We start from the raw sequence: 19568 nt of genomic DNA on the forward strand, positions 1-19568 counted from the left end.
TTTAGGCCATTTATTGTTATCTGGCCCCCACCGATGGCTATATCTGGTGGAGGCAAAAACAACAAGTGATGGACGGAATATCTGGTGGAGCCCTAAGGCAGCTGAATGAAGCGACCTTAATGTGACATCTGATGTTTGGGAAAGGTGGCAGATGAGATCATCATAGCAATAAATTCAATGAGACACCAAAAGTATCTGGACAATATATTGTAATATCAGTGGGGCTCATTTTGGTGCTACCAAACCTTGTGAACCATGTGCTGGGGGTGAACACTCAAGTTCTCTGTTACTGCCAGAAATATGATCAGTTTTCTTCATCACGTTTTAACACCAATTTGCACTACTGCTCCGATTCCTACTAGGGTTACCCCCTTTGTCGGAGAGCGGTACTGGCCGCATTTGTTTATGTTTCTTGATTTAAAGAAGTAAAGCTGCTGCACTTTGAATATAATTGTCTAGCCACATATATTTTGTTTTTATCGTGTGAATATTGCCTTTCTTTGCATTATTAGTAACGTACGAATAATTTAGACAACTCTAAACCTTTGAAATTATTTACTTGTGCATTTGCTGTGTTAAATGTACATTTAATAGGGAATATGAGCAGTATTGGATGTTGCGAATTTCTCAATGTTGAAGAAGCCTTCACAAAAATAGCTGTGGAAGTTAGATACTGGCTAGGTGGAAAACCTAATCCCAATGACTGCGAGAGGTACAGATGGTTTGCTTTTGAAAAAAAAAAAATCTACAAATATTTTCAAAATAGAAAATATCAAAATCTAATAGGGAATGGGTTTTTAAGAGAGCTCTTGTTGGAAAAGGAAGAGGAAAGACGGGTAATGGCGTAAAGGAATCGGAATGGTACATATGGGGAGGACGGGGGCTGCACAAAACAATGAAAACTCAATAAAAATATAATTCACGCGGTCTGCGCCGTTGAGTGCTGCATGTGTGCTGGGCGCGGGTGCCTTGCTCTTTATGGGCCGGTTCGGGGAAGGGGCGGGCCGCCGGTGGGGGCGGTGCTGATGGGGGGCAGTCCTCTCCTAGGTACGGGCGGGGTCACGCCTGCCGCTCCCACCCGAATTTTTATTTCTTCGCGATGACTGCCATGGAGGGGCCGGGGATCCCTGTCAGCTCCGAGCCGCGGGGAGCCGGCGCCCCCCGGGAGGACGCCGGTCAGCCGAAGGTAGATCGTGAGGGGGCGCTCTAGTCCTGGGGGGACAGTCATAGCGGGCGGGGCGTGGGGTCCCCTGGACCGGATACACACGCAGAGCAGCGGCCGGCGGAGGGGGTCATTGGGAAACCTCTCCAGTCCGGTGGTCGAGGTGGGCTGGATCCATTGGGAACGGCGTTTCCACTTTTTATTTTTTTATTTTACACTAACAGTTCCCATACACAATGTTGCCTTGCCTCAAGATTCCCTGACCCCTCCCCTGTTACACCAGTCTTATCTCCCGTACTTTATTTTAAGCACTTCAAGCTGTGGTCAACTCCGTGCAACTAAAATTGTCTCGGTGCGCCGTTAGGGCAGCTCAGTGGGCTGCGTCCTTGCTGCTGCTAATTATTTTTCCCCTGTAAGACGCGCTGAATGGCTGCTACAGACGCCGTGGCAAGCAGGGTGACACCAGTACCCTCAGTCGGAGTCCCGCCTGAAGACTGGTTTCTGACGTGCACTGTGTAAAGGAGCAGGGTGTGCGTCCGACCTCTCGCATCAGCGGCATCTGCACGCTTCGGTGATAAGCTCTAAGGTCATTAGAGCCGCTTCTTCTGGGAGAAATGTCTGCAGCATCTGCAAGACGCGGGTTCACCGCCTGCTGACCTGGTAGTGCACGTAGCTGCCAAGTGGACCCATGACACCGAGGACATGCTTAGCTCGTCCTTTCGAAGACAGTCGAGCTGAGCATGCCGGGATTTATTAGCCAAAATAAACAAGCATTGGCAAAGCCAATAGGTCTCTCCTGTACAAGAGCTTTTGGCTTTGGCAATGTGTTTTGCCTTGTTGTACACTAGTGTGGCTGCTGTTTAGCATGGCTAAAAGTTAGGGGTGTGGAGTGTCAGATTGGAATGGGGGGGTAGAGTGTCACAGAGTGGATTTGTTGGACTATTGTAGAGCAGAGTAGGAGGTGTAGAGTGTCATAGAGCTGAATGGAGAGGAGTAGAGTTGAGTAGAAAGGAGTAAAGGTCAGTGGTTCAGTGGCAGTGAGTATCCTAGAGTGTGGTGGAATAGGCGGCGTGAATTGGGGTAGTGGGGTGGATTGGAGGAGGGTGAGGTGGATTGGATCGGGGTAGAGTGGGGTGGATTGGTTTGGAGTGGGGTGGATTGGAGGGAGTGGATTGAAATGGGGTGTGATGAACTGGGTAACAGTGGACTTGATTGGAGTGGTGTGAATTGAAATGGAGTGGGGTACGATGCATTGGATTAAAGTGGATTGGAGTGGGATGAATTGCATTGAGGTGGATTGGATTGGCATGGGATGATTTGGACTGGTGCACTGGAGTGGGGTGGACTGGTGTTGGTCGGAGTGAGGTGGGTAGATTGATTGGAGAGTGGTGGACTGGATTGAAGTGGGGTAAATTAAGGCGGTTTGAAGTAGGGTGGATTAATGCAGAATGGAGTGGGCTGGATTAAAGGGGATTGTATTGGAATGGGATGGACTGGGGTGGTGTGGGTGGATTGGATTGTAGTGAGGTGGATTGGGTAGCGGTGGACTTGAGTGGGGTGGATTAGATTGGAGTCGGGGGGGGTTGGATTGGAGTGGGTTGGATCGGACTGTAGTATGGTGGATTGAATTGGATTGGGGTGAGGTGTATTGGATTGCAGTGGGTAGATTGGGCTGGACTGGATTGGACTTGATTGGACTGGTGGGAGGTGGGTGGATTGTAGTGGGGTGAATTGGGATGAAATGGAGTAGATTACACTGGGCTGAAATGGATTGGAGCAGGCAGATTTTTCTTCTTATTAAAGCGAGTTTGGGATTGGAATGGGGCAGGTTGGAGTGGGGCTGATTATTTTGGATTAAAGTGAGGCAGAATGAAGTGTACTGGAGTGGGGCAGATAGTTTTGGACTCGAATGGGGCAGATTGGAGAGGGACATATTGTTTTGAATTGGAGTGGAGCAGACTGTAGTGGGGCAGATTGTACTATGGTGGATTAGAGTGTGGTGGATTGGAGTGAGGTGTATTGGGTTGGTGTGGGGTGATGGGGTGGGGTGGATTGGGGTGAGGTGGATTTAATTGCAGTGGTGCGAGTTTTGGATCGGATTAGGACAGATTGTTTTGAATTGTAGTGGGGCAGATTCAAATCGGTCGGATTGGAGTGATATTTTGTTTTGGATTAAAGGGGGGCAGATTGGAGTGAGGCAGGCTAGAGTGGGGCAGGTTGTTTTGGTTTGGAGTAGGGCAGGTTGTTTTGGATTGGAGTGGGGCAGATTGCAGCCGGGAAGATTGTTTTGGATTGGGACAGTTTGGAGTGGGACAAATTGTTTTGGATTGGAGTGGATTGTTTTGAAGTGGTGCAGATTATTTTGGATTAGTGTGGGTGAATTGGAGTGGGGCAGATTAGAGGGGGTTGGGGGGCATTGGATTGAGGTGAGTGGGGTGAATTGGGGTAGGGAGTACTGGGTGTACTGCACAATTATGTGTTAAAGCATCCTTTCAGAAATCGCACATAATAAAGAAACAATGTTGCTTTGTAATATTTCAAATGAGATAATAGTCATCTTTTGAGGAGAGTGCCTATGAGCAAGGGCAAAAGAAAACAAGTGGAAAGTGAGAAAAGTCGACTTTGCAAACTAAAAGAAAGTTAGCTATAAAAAATAAAACTTTGCAATTTTGTTTGCCCTGTTGGGCACGTTTTTGCCAGTCACAGACTTGTCGGCAGGGCCCCAAAAGTTAAAAAGAACAAAATAGTACCTCCATCACGTCAAGAGCAGTGGACTGGCACTGATTACATTGAATCAATCAGTGCTTGGTCCTGGCTTCACACAGAGGAACAGAAATTATGCCAGTTGTGCCTTTATGAAGTATGAGGGTGTTAAGAAGAGTGCAACGCAAGCCAACAAATGGTAAGCAACAGGTGGGCTCCAAGCACATTACTGTGCACAACAGAGTATTGCAAGCGAGACGCATTCACTCACAGGCTCGTCCCTAAAAATGGAAAAATTAAACTTTTTAGCAATGGTATGTAAAATATTGTGAATCAAACCCAACAGGGCACCTGGGGGTTTTACTTACGGACTTGAGGTGTAATAGAGTTTAGGAACAAATAGAATACAGATTATCTATAAATATAAACACATATGTTTGTATGTATGTATATATATATATATATATATATATATATATATAATTTCAATAAAATCAACACTAATATTGTATACCTATTAGGGTAAGAGAGAATGGTGATAATTTGCACATTAGTATTGGATATTTACAAAGGCACAGAAAGTTTCTGATCACGTAGAGGAATTGATACCGTCGGCAACTTGGCCAAGAAGTGACAATGTAAAAGTATTTTAAACAATTTTATAAGTCCTACAGTATGAATCTGTACCTAACATTCAAAATCAAATTCGACAGTTTGGAGCTGCTAACTAAGAAGACTTGTTTTAAATTTCTTGGGTTTTTTTGTCTGAAGAAAGGGGGTTCAAGACACAGGGTTTCAGCACTTCAGAGATAGTCAGTCTTCTGGCTGCCCCATTACGAAAGGTCACACAATGCTAAACGGTGCTGCCTAAAATGCAAGGATTGGCTGATGATGGTACATACAGCTTGAGGCCTGTTGGCACCTATGGATGCACACTCACCTGTCCTCATGACTTAGAAGGAACTCGCTACACTTTCCAGTCACTGCAAAGCCTAGTCTGCCCTTAAAGTTTGAGAGGATGCCCATGTGATATCAGGTGTAGGGAAATGTGAAGATGCTTGTTGTGTTAGTTCTGCCCTACGGGTGCCTCAGAAGGCCAAAAAACTAGGAATACCATGTTGTCATGCAGGGCACAAGTCCTAAAAAAAAGAAGTGGGCGAACTAACCAAGTTAGGCAGTGTTCTAGTGACATCATGGCATGTGACATCACAGCACGCGACATCAGGGAGTGTGACATCGCACATGGCATCATAGGAAAAGTGGCATCACAAGAAGTGACATCAGATCTTAGACCTGCGAAATGTATGTGTAAGGTCTTATCACGAGCACACTGAAATGCATTAAAATATGTAACAAATTACATTTTGCGTAAGTTGTGCAGGAAAATCTGGGCTCAAGTTCTACATTTTTTTTTTTTTAAACTCTGCCACAAAGAAATTAGCGAACAGGAGAAAAGTGGTAGCAAACCTGTTCTGTTTATTTGGTTGCAAAGTCTTCATTTTAAATATGTCTCCTGCAAAGCACATGCCACACAGATGGCAGATTTGTATTTTATGTAGATGGTGAAGTGGGTTCCCGCTTTTAACACAGACCCTTGTGTTACTTGCAGTTCATAAATTGTATTCCTTCTAATATAACACAGTAAGCTATGATGGGCATGTGCCTCCTACACCTTGTAACCCTCACTCTCATCCTGTACATCGATTCACAATCATGTGATTTATTGTCAATGTGTATGTGTGATGTGAAGCGCTCTGACACCCTGGATTGTGATGAGTAGCGCTATAAAATAGTAACTTAAATTGTTATTTGTGTAAATCCTAGGACAGACCAACACATCTGACAGTCTTGTAATGCATACATATGTCTTATATGCAAGGACCGAACAAGTCAAAAGCGTGCCCCCAAGTACCAGTCAGGTAATAACAGGATGAGAGCTTTTGCATTTGCAGCTAGCTGTGGGGTTCCAGATACCTCCCAGGCAGGATACTCAAACAAAAGGAGGCCTGATGGCCCCTTAACTTAAGCCTTTGTTTTGGTCTGGTTGGAAATTGAAATAAGCCCCCTCGCTGCACGTTACTGCTCGGAATGAAGGCCGACAAGGTGTAGGCGCTGCTGAATGCACCCACGGGCGAGTTCAGTATATTTCTGTGGGGCGCAACTTCTTGGCAGGGGAGACACCGTCCACCCTGTGAAAAGAGTGGGTAGACGCCATCTGCCAGTGTGTACTTTCGACTTGAGCCCGGCATGTCATGCCACAGATTGTATTTCTTTCAATCTGATCCAGAAACGCCCTTATGTTCCAGTACGTAGAACTTGATAGACCAGTTTGCAGATGGTTGTGGCTAGGTATTGCCTCAGATGTATAGCCTTCTTTGTACAAGTGGCATAATAGTTTCTTAGCAAATGTTTCCTGGATTTTCATTTAATGTGTCCAACAAATGTACAATTATCACACCCGGCTGCTTTTGAGCAATACTTAAATACTGCTTTCTTCACAGAAATACAATGCAAGTTAGAGGTCTTGGCAAGCTTTAAACCAAATATAAAACTAGAAGTACATGGGCTTGCTTGTACTTGTTTCAGAAATATGTGTGAATAGAAAGATGTCAGGCAAACATGGATGCCTACTGGGTCTCTATTGTGGATCTACGAGTCTTGTTTGCTACACTTTTTGTTTTATTTTGGGATATTTTGTGTTAGCATTTCCTGGATTGCATTTGGACTTCAGGAATACCACAGGCTGAACTAAATGCTGTATTTTAGGAGGCATTTCTTTCACTGTCCCTGAACCATTCTGCACAGCGGGGTGTTAAGGAGGGCTAGGCAGTCTCCCACAAAGCAACAAGTTCCACGAACTCTGACATTTTATTCTTCCTTTTTGTATCATTTTTGCTGCTGTGTTTTCTGATGGTGCCCTGCTTGTCCGAGGCGCACTCACCTTGTTCCGCCCAGGGAGGCTAGTGAAGTGGTTCATGAAGGGGGTGAGCTTCAAAAAGGCTCACCTCCTCTGATATGTGAGCAGGCTGTCTCCCAGTGGAGGACAAAGCTGTCCCCATGTCTACAGGCACATTTGGATCCAGGCTGGTGGAAAAATTAGTCAGAAGGCCTACACCCCCAGAAGAATAGCCACACCTCTGTGGTGGTCAGCGCAGTCTGTACAGCTGAGAAAGACTTCTGCCATCTTAGGAAGAGGCAGAATAGAGGGTTCTGGGTAGAAAAGGTGCCACAACCCTCCGAATGTGGTCACCCCCTGGGTGAATTAGCCTCTGGCATTTGCAGCCCTTTGGCTGCTTGCACTCACACCCCTAAATCTAGGACTTAAGGGGCTCCCTTGGCACCAGATCCTCAGATTTGCAACCACTTGTGACAAGAGAAAACTTACATAAATAACAACAGGGCATGCACTAACAAAAGGCGTGATAACTTGACCATGTGGCAACTTCCTGGAACCGCTCAACTGCAGCTCATCCTGGACTAAAGACTGCTTGGCCCAGTAAGAGGGTACCCTTTGTGAGCCAAAGGTAAGGGCAGACTCTTGGAGTAGTGGCACTAGTGTCCTGCACAGCACTGGTAAAAAGGACTCACCAGAACCAAAGAAGCAATGGCCATCAGGCCATCCGAGGGATTGCCCAAAGACAGGTAGTCCAGTGGTTTGTGGGAAGTGTTGTCCAGCTCCCTGCCAAGTTACATCCAGCTACCATTTTCCATTAGAACTACGGAAGGGGAGATAGTTTCTTTTCAAGCTTACCACTGCTGAGGCTTGTTGGTTGCCAGTCCGGTCATCACCACTTTTACTCGACGCTCCAACTCAAGAGCACACCGCAACACCTTCAACCAACATCACCTGTGCTCTGTTGTTGAGATTTTGGATCTGTTTCCTCACTCACACCGTCTCAGTGGTAAAACCAGGAGCCACAGCTCCCATTCCGCACCAAGGATAGCCAAGCACACCTCTTCACCTGAGACGCTGGGACTAGATGGAGTTGTTTTGCCTGGTGAATCCTGGTCCCAGAGCCCACCCAAGCTTAACCTCCAGTAGGCTCCCATGAACTCCACCTGCAAGTGATCGAGTGTCACAAGTAACATTTTTCAGCAACTGCGGATCCTGCGTTCAGCACCAAGGACAGCCAGGACACCTCTGCATCTGGGCCTCACGAGCCAGGTAAAAGTGGTCTGACAGTTGTAGCTTGGTTTTGGGACCTTCAAAACCTTAACCACTGGTGGGTTCCTCGGAGCTCAGCGCAATTGACTGAGTGTCACCACTGCCTTTTCCTACTGACCGCAGTGGTGAGATTTACAGCTTGTGAAGCCAAGAACTCCGGTTATACATAACTGATTTAGTTTGTTTTGTAGTTTAAAATAATATTTAAAAAAATGCTCTATTTTTATGAATTGCTGTTGGATTTCTTTCGAGTCGTGTTAATTATCGTCCATATTGGTACTCTGAAATGCTTAGCACGTGTCCCTCTAGTAAAGCCTGATTGCCCTTTGCCACACTACTAGGACTGAGCTAAGGGTTCTTTATTGTGAATCCGAGGTACAATCTTTGAGGTATTGTGAGAGTATTACATAGTGAGGCCTAACCAACACCACTGCATAGCACTCCACTTTCCTACATGCACCCTATAAAATTTGTTACCCTGAAAGGCAACTTTTAACACCTCGCCCCATCTGAAAAACTTGGAAAGCCTGTGTAACCAATTGGTTCGTTAACTGGTTGTGCTGTGAATTGTGTCCCTCAGACTACCACCTCCTGAACTCTTGGCTACCTCTTTAAATGGAGATCGAGATTCGAAAAAACTGGCCCTGTCACTCTAACTGCAGCTTCTGAATTTGGACAGTGGGTATCCATAATGATTATTATTTGAACTTCCCTTGCTAGGAACTCCCTTCTTGCCTCTTAAACTCATTGAGTTACCAAGCTTTGCAGAGAGTATAAAACTTTAGGGTAAAGGGCAGACAGATCATGGACAACTGGGTAAATGGTAACTCATTGCCTGATACCTCTCCCCTGTTGATTGATTTACCAACATAAGACTTAAAACCTCCAAACAAACCACAAGCCATTTACTTTAGTGTAGCAGACCAGTTCAAAATTTTGCCAGTTGGTTAACATTGGCAGTAGGGCACAATGCTATATTGTTTTTGTAGCGCCTCATGTTTAAAAGTTGCAAATGCATTTGAGGGTCACTAGGAGCCCCAGAATATTCTAGCAGCTTTTATTTTGTGTTGCTTGTACCATACATTTAACTGCCCTACTTTATCAACCTGTAAATATAGTACCATCTATCATGGAAATTGTAGCACTGACGAAACATTCAGTTTATTAGGTTTTAGTTATTGTGTTGCACTGTATCCAAGTTTCTGCTCCTTATCTAATCCTACAGTAGCCCTTGGCTGCTAGACTTCACTACTCATGGCGAGTCATTAGAGGTGGGTGAGCCCCCTGGAAGCTCGAGCGAGGCCCGAAACTGAAGTCTGGCTCAGCTCGATGCCCGGTTAGAACCTTGAGCCCATAACAAGCCAAACTTTCATGCGGCTTCTGCCTGCCTCTCTCCCTGTTCCCTATGTGTGGCATTAGGACCAAAACTGTCGACTTTGGACCTTAGGAACTCAGTTTTCTCAGCATCAGCTCATTATGACGTGATTCTAGGCAAATCACTTAATTTCCCCATGCATATAAACAATGAATGATGAGTTTGTAATACAATGGTTGTTTATGTAAAACATTCCTGCATCTTTGGGTCAAGTTTGCCCTTTATAAAAGGTGCACAAAGAGGGAAAACAAAACCTTAACAAAAGGAATGTTACTCTATAATAATCTGGGCCAGTGCAGGGTTCACATGACAATTGTCTTCTTCTTAGTTCACTAAAGGTTAATGTTTTAAAAATTATCGCTTTTAATAAGTTACTTCTCATTGCAGTGCTATAATAGGACTTCTTAATGCCAAAGCTTCCACATGTTAAAGAAATACTTTTTATTTTATTTTGAAAGGGACTTTATCATATTTTACGTGATGTTAGGTGTATGATTTACAAAGTATACACTTTCAGGGTTCGGCTCTAACTGGATCTTAAATAAGCCCCTCCTCTTTGCACCAACCTCGCTCACTGTTCTTTGTGTGTGTTTCCATTTGACTGTCATGACCTCAAAGGTTTGGGGCAAAAAATAAAAGAGGAAGAGAGAGAGAGACTTTGAGATTGGCAATGTCTTAATAGGTGAACGAGGAAAAGGCCTCAGAGGGAAGGAAGATGGAGACAGTGCAGTAAAAAAGAAAAAAGCTTGCCATTGTGTGGAAACTCAAGGAACTGGAGATTAAGGCGTTAAACCTACCCCTGGCCCAACCTAGCTAGCCATGAGTTATATTCTTACACAGTATAACCATGATCATTAAGGTGCAGTAAGGATCTACACTGAAGGTACCGATGTGAGCCATGACTACTTACATTTGAGTTGGGATGATTAATGCAGAATTTGAGTCTGGTGGGGAAAGCAGTGGTAGGTCTGGATCATTTTGCCCACAGTGGGGCCAAATACATTTTTCGTATTAAGTGACTGATAGAACATAGTATGAATATTATATGAATAATTCAGTATAAATATACATTAGCAAGACTGTTTTTAGTCAGCTCCATCCCAATAACACAAGAAGTTTTAAACATCCAGGTATTAATCAGTGGTTATTCTTTGAGACGTAGTTGTATATAGAAATATTAATGGAATATAAAGACCTTTAAAGCATTCCAAGGAATCTTGATTTCTGAACATTTCATGGAAGAACGTTCAGTGGAGCCGAGGAAGCACCTTGTTGACGCTTGGATTGCCTAAGGAATTGACAATAGATCCTGATAAGCAGACATTCTGAGTATACACAAATGTAATGCATGGAGTGCTTTAATTAATCTCACCCATTTGTATTTACTCATGGCCGCATCAGAGTCCATCGTTATTTTGCATTCCATGCCACCTCAATTTTAGGTCCAGACATACGCAAATCAGTCCTGACCCTGCTGCAGTGGGAACAGTCCTGCCCACACTGCCAGCCCATGTCTTCTCTGAACTAGAACCAAAGCAACCTAAGACCGGGGTCACCCTGATTCGGATTTATCAGTCCGGTACAGCTTGGTTCCAGTGGCACTGTGTGTATGGGGCCCACCTCTGGGTATACCCTTCCTACTTAGGTAGTCACACTGACATATATAAATAAGTGATGGATGTAATGCTCGAATTAATCTCAGCCACTGGTAATTACTCAGGACCGCATCCCAGTGCATTATTATTTTGGACAGCATGCCACCTCAGTTTGGACCCAGACATATGCACATCAGTTTTGGTTTTTGACCCTTTTTCAATAGGAACAGTCCAGCCTTACTACCAAGCCAGGTCCTTCTTAAAACTGGAATAGAAGCAACTCAAGGCTCATGATTTAGGTAGCTTGGTTTCAGTGGCACACTGTGCCCTGGACCCATGTTTAGCCATACCCGGTCCACTTAGGGTGTTGCAGTGTACACTGGATATAGTCAACAGGGGAGGCCAAAAAGTGCAAAGTCAGTGTTGGAAGAAGGCAAGCGGGGGGACAACAGCAAATTCAGAATCCAGAAATCAATGGCAAAGACAGTTCACAGGGCTTTCTATTAAATGTCCTTCTGTCAGAAGGACAGCTAAGAGAACGTTACTGGATTTTGTTCTAATGAGGATGGTTACTTAGGTTCTGGCAAGAGTTGTTCCACTGAGGGGGACTTCTCATACAGGACCTTTGTTCCTACCCCTTCAGCCCTTGCCACCAACCCTCCAATATTAGTTTGTTCTTCTCCACTGTAAAGTAGCTCATGTGTTTACAGTGCAGTAGAATTGATGGCCTTGGAATACAAGTGGTAAACTGGTACCTAAGCAGGGTGCTGCCCCGTAACCACTGATGGCCTGGGGGTCCCAGCAAGAGCCATTGTTTCATTCACAGTACTCATCCTTCACCAGGCCTCCTAGTGTTCCATTTGTTCTCTTCCACTGCTCGGGCGGAGCTCAGGATCCCTGTACCCAGCCTGTCGTCACAATCCAAGGGATGAGCAGTGCTCCTCCTCTAGCTCCTTTCCTTCAACAGTGATGGTGTAATTTAAAGTGACCTCTCTAATGACTGCTCCAGAGGGCTTTTTTGTGGTCCCTTCCTTTGCATACTCCACTGCAGCAGTTTATATATTTCTCCTGATGCTGCCCTCCACGTTCTCTACATCATCTCACTTAGCCAATGAGGTGTTTTCCCATCTCTTGAACAGTCCCCATGCTAGAATATATCTTTACCTTGGTCTGAATAAATAGTAATCCATTCTTTCACCCAGGCATCTTAGATTTGACTTCAGGTACTAACACCACAAACGGAACCCACCTTCTTCAATTCCTTTTCTTCTGGTCCCTTTTTCTCTTTTGTACTTTCTTCTGGGGGAAGTGCACTAACCTGGGCAGAGGGTGGGCATACTTCTTAACATGGGGACGGTTTGGCAGTGCAGTCTTGGTGTGGTTCTAGAGCTGAGTTAATAAGATGTGTACATGAGCTTCCATCCTTTTCCAGTTAAAAAAAATAAGAATAGAGCACAAATGGCTGGGTGTCATGATCAGGGTCTTTGTTCAACATCATAACTTCCATCACCCAAGGGGCCCCACCAGGGCAGTCTTGCTGGCAACAAGAGGATATTGTTGAAACACTTTATGGACATGAGTGCCACAACTTTCTGGATAGTTTGGCAACACAAAAACCATCTGGTCCTTCTAGTCTTAACTAGTCATAGCTAGAGAGACTAAATTTGCCCTGCAAATGTCTCACTGGCTCTCGTTAGGGCCTGTGGCACCTCTATGTTTCGAAACTGGCTGCCCCCAGAGGATGCTCATGGAATGTTCTTTATTGTTTGAAGTGAGGCCTAATCCAAACTGTGTGTGCTGACGTGAAGTCAAACAAAGTTTGCAAGGCCCGCCTCCACATGCGGAAATGCAGCAGTTCTGTTCTTCCTAGCACAGTTTTAGGAATCAATCTCTCCACATTCCCTCCCTCTGCTACAATCCTGCAAGATCATTGTACTGTTGCCCCTGGGTGTGTGAGCTGAAGCCTGCTGCGTTTGGCTGCCTTATCTGGCAGCTGTCTAGCCAACAACACTTGCAGGCTCGAAATCTTGTGCCAGTTTTCATGTTGGGCACACACAGCCACACCTTGGCTAGAGATCAACAAATCTAGCATGCACTTGCCTTGTCGCTCACCAGACTCAGCCAACACACACTTCTCATGTTATCCAAGGAGTATCTGCACATCTGAAGAATAAAAATACAACAGGAGACCTGGCTTGATCTTCAGGGGCAGTAATTTGGCCAATGGAATGAAGGTGGGATATACAAGTGACACAGCATGTCGCCAACGATTTGTACGGATAAGAAATCAAGGAGATCGCAGTGGCACCAGTTATTTCAAAGAGATTATGACATTAAGGAGCCTTGTATTAATGCAAGGCGTCCTTGCCATTTTGTGTGAGCACCACATCAGGGGTTCTGGGTGATGATCTTGCACCAGGTAGTTTGGAGGAGAGCTTTTTAAATGGTGTCTAAAAGGGAGAAGCATAAACATGCATTAGAAGCATTTAAGTGCCACCAGATATACATAAGGAGGATAAACAAGTTTGATTGGACTACCATACCTTTATAAAGTGGCAAGAACTGCAGCTTCTAGATGAACATGAAACTAAGAGGCTTGTGGTTTGCTCCAATTTGCATACTTTGGGGGTACATAGGCCCACACGTATGCAAAGCCTAGCCTCTCCACGTACCACCCACAGTTGGTGTTAGGCTTATACACCCAAATTTACCCGGTTGATAATCATACTTATACTCTGATTGTGAGCTAGTTTAGACTAGTTATCAGTCACTTTTTTAATTTTGTAAATTTCACTTATGACAGTAGCAAACTTTGCACTTCTTGCACAGTTGCTGTAAATTTGTGCCAGATTTTTTTGGCTTAGGTGACAGGATATGGTTTGAAGGAATGCTTTATCATATCATACATGGCATTGTGACAGGGGAGACTCTTAAGTGTGTATTTGGTTTAATGATTTTATATATTTGTAGCTGAGCATTCTTATGCATCATTTGTAATGGAACATGTTGTGCTGAGGGACAGGGTAAACGATAGCAGCATGAAAGCAAGGGAGGTTTTACCTTTTTCAGGAATATGTAGGTGGGATGAGGTTGATAAATTACCCTGCCCATTTGTTCAAGCCTTTCTAAGTTAGCAGCCTGTGTTAACATTTCCAATTTTTCTAATTGACCAGTTCATTTCTACAGTACTTCCCTGCCTCAGATGTGTGGCCATCTCCTCACTGAAAAAACAATATTGCCTGTCTCAGGATTTTGTACACAATTGGCCTTGTGGCTTCATAAAATGAACAGAGGGAGAAGCTGCAATAAGAGGCTTTAGTGGGTGTAATTTTTTTCTTTAATCAGATGCTGTTTGTAAAATGCTGTGTGGCACATTTCTGTCACATCAGGGTGCTCTGAAGAGGCAAGGAACAAGGTAAAAAGTCTTGGTGTATTGCTCACTCTTGAAGCAGTCAAGCGTTTAGGACATGCTAGATTGCTGGAGCGTTTCAAATCATTTGGATCAAGTAGCCTTGCTTGCTTTGTGAAAAAATAAAAAACTTTCCATAGTAAATATAGGAAGTCATGGTATTGTGAGCCTTATTTTAAACCATCTTTTGTGTAGTGTACCCCCAGGTTTTTGCCCTATTTGTTTTTGCCTGCTAACCAATAGTAAAGTTCCTGTGTCCCGTTTTTACATGGTTGAATTGGTGTACTCCTAATTGTCATATTTAACTTTCTTGTGGGTCCCTGCTTTATGGTACAAAGTGTACCCAGGGTCTGGAAGTTAAATGCTGCTAGCGGACTACAGTCCCTATCATGACATACACTACAGTGATATTGTAAACATGGCTCAGGCCTACCATTGTAATTGTCTGGAGCAGTCTAAAAGCTCCAAATTCACCTGTCAAAATAAACCGCTTTGACCTGTCGAAAACCTCCTTTTTAACTATTAATGAGTCCTCCCTACGTATGCCTTGTAGCTCACAAGGCAGGATGCATGGTATTTAAAAACACAACATGTATAAATGTAATGTTAAGATGTCCTTACAGTGACTAGCACCCAAAAGCTATTTTCACTTCAGGAAGGCTTGCTGTCCAATAGAGAAACTTTTTCAAGCAATATTAAATACTCATGCTGTATCTCAGCAGTAGGACTAGCAGAAAAATATTTAAACAACTATTTTCAGTAATTATTAACAGTCCAATTCAATGGTGAAGTCTGATTTTAATAAATAGTAAGGAAAAGTAACTTTTAGAAAGTTGCCTTTTCCTGCCTGAAGGCTAATTTGCATTGGCTGTCCAACTTCTTCCAGCCAGTGACTAGTCTTGAATACCTCAGAGGTGCAAACAATAGGCTTACCTGAATGGACATAGGTCACTTCTGTAAATTCCACAGAAAATACTGGGTGGGATTCGTGGGCATCATTTTTGACACTACAGTGTCAAATCCTGCTTGTAGGAAGCTGACTATCTATGCAGTGACCCATTGTAGGGGGGCACTATGCAGGTAGTCCAGGGAGACCCCTGTTGGTTTACAGAGGTAAAATTGATAATCCCAGAAGCTCTCTTTTGTGATAGCATGGGCGAGCAGTTAGGCTTCACAGAAAGCAGTGCTAAGCATTTCTTGAACGTGCAGAGTCAATAAATGAGTCACACACTCAAGAAACAACTAGAGGCCAATTGGTTAGAAAAATAGTTACTATGTTGTATATAAACACTAGAACATTTGCAGAAGAATAAATACTGTAGCATTTCTTAGAACGATTTGCAAGTAAGTAAAACGTTTGGTAAATGAATGTGTTTTTATGCAGCACGAGTTCCAAAGTTCTGTGGCTGCACAGAAGTTCTTACACTCTGTTCTTACGGATCCCCTGAAGATAGTGAGGTGCTAGGGGTGCAGAGTTATTGACAAGACCAGCAGTTCAGGTTCACCTGCCCAGGGGCGTCCGGGTGCAGTGGTGTTAGTTGTGTTGGGCTCATGCGCACCAAACACTTGGTGACGAGGGGGAGCACCTGGAATAAGAATGCAAGGAGGGACTTGGAAACAAGGTCGGGAGCTTCTAATGGGGGACTCAGTTGGTGGGCATCCGGAGAGCAGGGGGACACCGCTGGAAGTCAAGCACCCAGGCCTGGGCACTCAGATGCAGTGGATCCTTTGTGGTGGTGCTCCTGCGTCAAGACGCGCATGTTTTTTTGGGTGTCCTTCAGAAGGAGAGGTAGATCAAGGCAACTGGATGACTGAGAAGGCTGTCCTCTGCAGTGTTGACATCCCTCGCCGGCTGTTGGAGTCCTGGGTGGACTTCTACAAGACTTGGTTGGTGCAAGGAGCCCAGTATCCCAGGTGTTGGTGCAACTCTGCTTGTGGATCCTTGGGTCTTCTCACATGATGGGGAGACACAACTGACTTCTTGGAGCATGGGGACCTCCTCCTAGATGGCTGCTCCGCCAACTGACCCGGGAGTCAGTAGGCCGATGAACTGGACTTTGCCATTGTTGTCTGCAAGAAACAGGGAAATGGCTCCTCCACACCAAGAGAGATGCTGATGGGTTGGTGAAGTGCTGGAGAACCTCCAAGGCTTTTGGAGTCCCCCACAGCTGCAGAACGAGTTTGGGATGTTACGATTGTTGGGACGGCTGCAGGTAAGCAGGCAGGGTTTTGCTCCAAAGGTTTACCAGGCATCCATCAGGTTCTCGCTCTTCCGGCTTTTCTGTGTCCTGTTCTTGTTGTCAGGAGAATCTGGCTTCTGGTGTCAGGGAGCTGCCTAAATACTGAATTTAGGGGCATTTTAGGGGAATGTAGCATAGTAGCTAATGGGCTACTTACCCTTGGGGTTGCCTACGTCCTGTTACCACCACTTCCTGTGGGTATATTCCTATCCCAGAAGGCCTAGTTCCGACCAAAACCAGGATGGTGGAATCCTTCTTCGAAAGTCCACCTCGGGTAGCCCACCTTAGGGGTGTGGTTAGCCCAGGGGTGATACACACCTAATGCCTTGGTAATTTTTCCACCTGTCCTGGTGTCAAATAGGGCTCAGGGCAATGGGTGGCCACACCCAGGACTGGGGAACCTGGGGGTTTTGCATACCAAAGGCGGCAGGGTCTTTGAAGACCTCAGCCTTGGTTTTGTAGATCTGCTAGCCATTTTTCTAGAGTGGGTGGTAACACCCCTGTCCAGAGCAGGCATTGTTCCTGACCTTTGAGAATGCAAGCTCTCACCTCCAGGGGGTCAGAAACATGTCTGATGGTGGCAGACTGGACTAAACTAGTCAGTCAGCACACCAACAGACTAGTGGGACTCAGGGGGCACCTCTAAGGTGCCCTCTGGGTGCACATCCAAATAAACCCAATGCTGGCATCAACCTGGATTTATTAAGACGAAGTGTTTGATACCAAACACCATAGGGTTCAGTGAAGCCATTATGTGATTGGTTCCCTCTTGTTGACGAGTGTCCAGCACAAACTTTAAAATGGCTTCCCAGTTCACTTGCAATGCTCTGCAATGGGGCTGAGCATCACAGGGCCATATCCACTTGTGCAGATATGGCCACGCAGTAAGTGTACTGCACACTGCCTTAGGGCTCTTAGGCCTGCTTAGGGGTGACTTACATATACTTAGCTGCAGCGATGGCTTGCATTGGACACCAGGGGTGTGCCATGTCGTATTTTCTCCTGGCTTGCACCAGGGCACGCAGACTGCAATGGCAGCTGTGTGTTTCTCATTTTTAGGGGGGCCCCTGAGGGTGGAACAATCTGTACTGCAGCCCTTAGGGACCCACTCCTGTACCCAGGCCCTGGGTACCAAGGGTACTAGTTACTAGTGACTTACATGGGTGGAGGAGCGTACCAAGTGTACACCTTGTTACCTGTTTTAGGGGAAAAGGCACTGGGGGTGCACCTCAGTTGAAAAACCTCAGTACCAGAGGCAAAAGGCGGAGGGGTGACGGTGTCAAAAAGGGGCACTTTCCTACACTGCTTGAGTATCAAATCCTGCTTGATGGGTCTACTGAGATCAAAATATTTGACCAAAATGGACCTGGTTAGTTTATCCAACCTACGTGTATTGCAGTCAGCATCAACTTGCTCCTAGGTCCCCATTTACTGTTGGCAATGGCTATCATTGGCGTTTTTGTTTTTTGGTTATATTTCTACTTAAAACATTTAAAAATTCATATCCTTATTCCACTTATTGGATGCTTGTCATTTTGGTGTTATTTTGTTTATCATTAAATATTACCTTATTTTTTCTATTTCTATTTGTTTTTTTTTATTGTTGTTCATGTCGACTTTATTACTGTTTTAGTGCTGCATAAATACTTCACTCATTGTCCTATCTTAATCCTCTCTGCTCATTGCCTTACCTTCCAGAGGACTGTCCTCAGGTTAACTCAGTGACTTTTAGGGTTCACCCTGACAAGGGTTGTTATTGTTCCTTAAGGTGGGTAGTCACCCCCCACCCCGCCAAATAATCCAATTTCTTACTCTTTCCATGTAGTAGGCAACAGAAGAGGATGCACTTGGGTATGACTTTGGGGTGCTTTCTCTGTCTTGTTGGAAGATAACTGAAGCTAGAGTAAGAATTTCTGTGATTGGCAAATAGGTTCCGTGCTGCCTTTCACAGCAGACTTCCTCATTATCAGTGTTCCATCAGGGCATCTCAAACACCACCACTTGGCGGCTAGGGAGATGAGTCACTAATCTTCATACATTTTTCAACATTTACCAAGACCCCAGCAGGATCCTCTTTGTCTCTATCCCAGAAGGACCCATACTCGCCACGATTCCACTGTGGTCCTTTGCTGAACTGTACTTCAGGAGGATTCAGCAGTGTCACCTCAGCTACCACTGGTTCAGCCTCTGGTCCCTCTGCCTTGATTATTCCAGCAAAGTGCCTTAGCCAGCACAACTTCACAAAGGGAGTTTAGTTGCCACTAGTCTAGTCTGGGCCCACAGTTGCTGCTACGTAAGCAGTGCCCTTGCTCTGGTTGGGTCACCTCAGTGTAACATCCTACTACCCCAGCCCTGGAGTTCGGTAAATTTCAGTCATATTAGTGTGTCATTATCCCAACATTTGTGTTCAAAAGTTAAGCCCGGCTTAATATCAGTGTGCTCAGTTTCTCTCTCCCCAGAGATAATTTTACACAGTAATCCACTTTTGTGAACTGTTCTTGGGATGGATCATGATAGTTTCACTAATGACATGTTTGGATTATTGCAGGAGGCACCATCGCTCCCAATCTGCAGGAAGGTCTGTTATGCTCTTGGCGGAGCTCCATACCAATTAACCGGGAATGCCATTGGTTTTTTCCTTCAGATCTTCCTCCTGGATGTGGTACTGGTGAGTGGGCAGGGCATCATGCAGTGGTGCAGACCTGTAATTTAAGAGCAACAGCCCAAAATATCTTCCTTAATTCCAGGTGGCAGGATGCCATATTCCCTTTCATGCTGTGCCCTTCTTTCATTCCACAGTCCTATTTTGTGCTCATAGCTCCAGACATCCTCCCTCCGGCTGAATTTTCCTAACTCCTTACTTTTTACAGATTACTCTTCTATATTGAAGCTTCTTGTCTTGCCCTGCTGTTCCCTATT

At 45.0% G+C, this 19568-nt stretch overlaps 1 protein-coding gene across 1 annotated transcript in view; it reads left to right on the forward strand.

The window, feature by feature from the left end:
* Nucleotides 1-1031: 1031 nt before the first annotated feature.
* Nucleotides 1032-19568, forward strand: part of LOC138303832 (sodium-dependent lysophosphatidylcholine symporter 1-B-like) — a 121583-nt gene continuing 103046 nt past the window's right edge. Inside the window, exons 1-2 of the mRNA XM_069243297.1 lie at nucleotides 1032-1186; nucleotides 19198-19317. Coding sequence (XP_069099398.1) covers nucleotides 1100-1186; nucleotides 19198-19317 — 207 coding nt within the window. The 5' untranslated portion in view covers nucleotides 1032-1099. The remainder of the gene's footprint in view (nucleotides 1187-19197; nucleotides 19318-19568) is intronic.

This window comes from Pleurodeles waltl, chromosome 7 (assembly GCF_031143425.1).
Source record: "Pleurodeles waltl isolate 20211129_DDA chromosome 7, aPleWal1.hap1.20221129, whole genome shotgun sequence".
In the NCBI taxonomy this organism is placed as follows: domain Eukaryota; kingdom Metazoa; phylum Chordata; class Amphibia; order Caudata; family Salamandridae; genus Pleurodeles; species Pleurodeles waltl.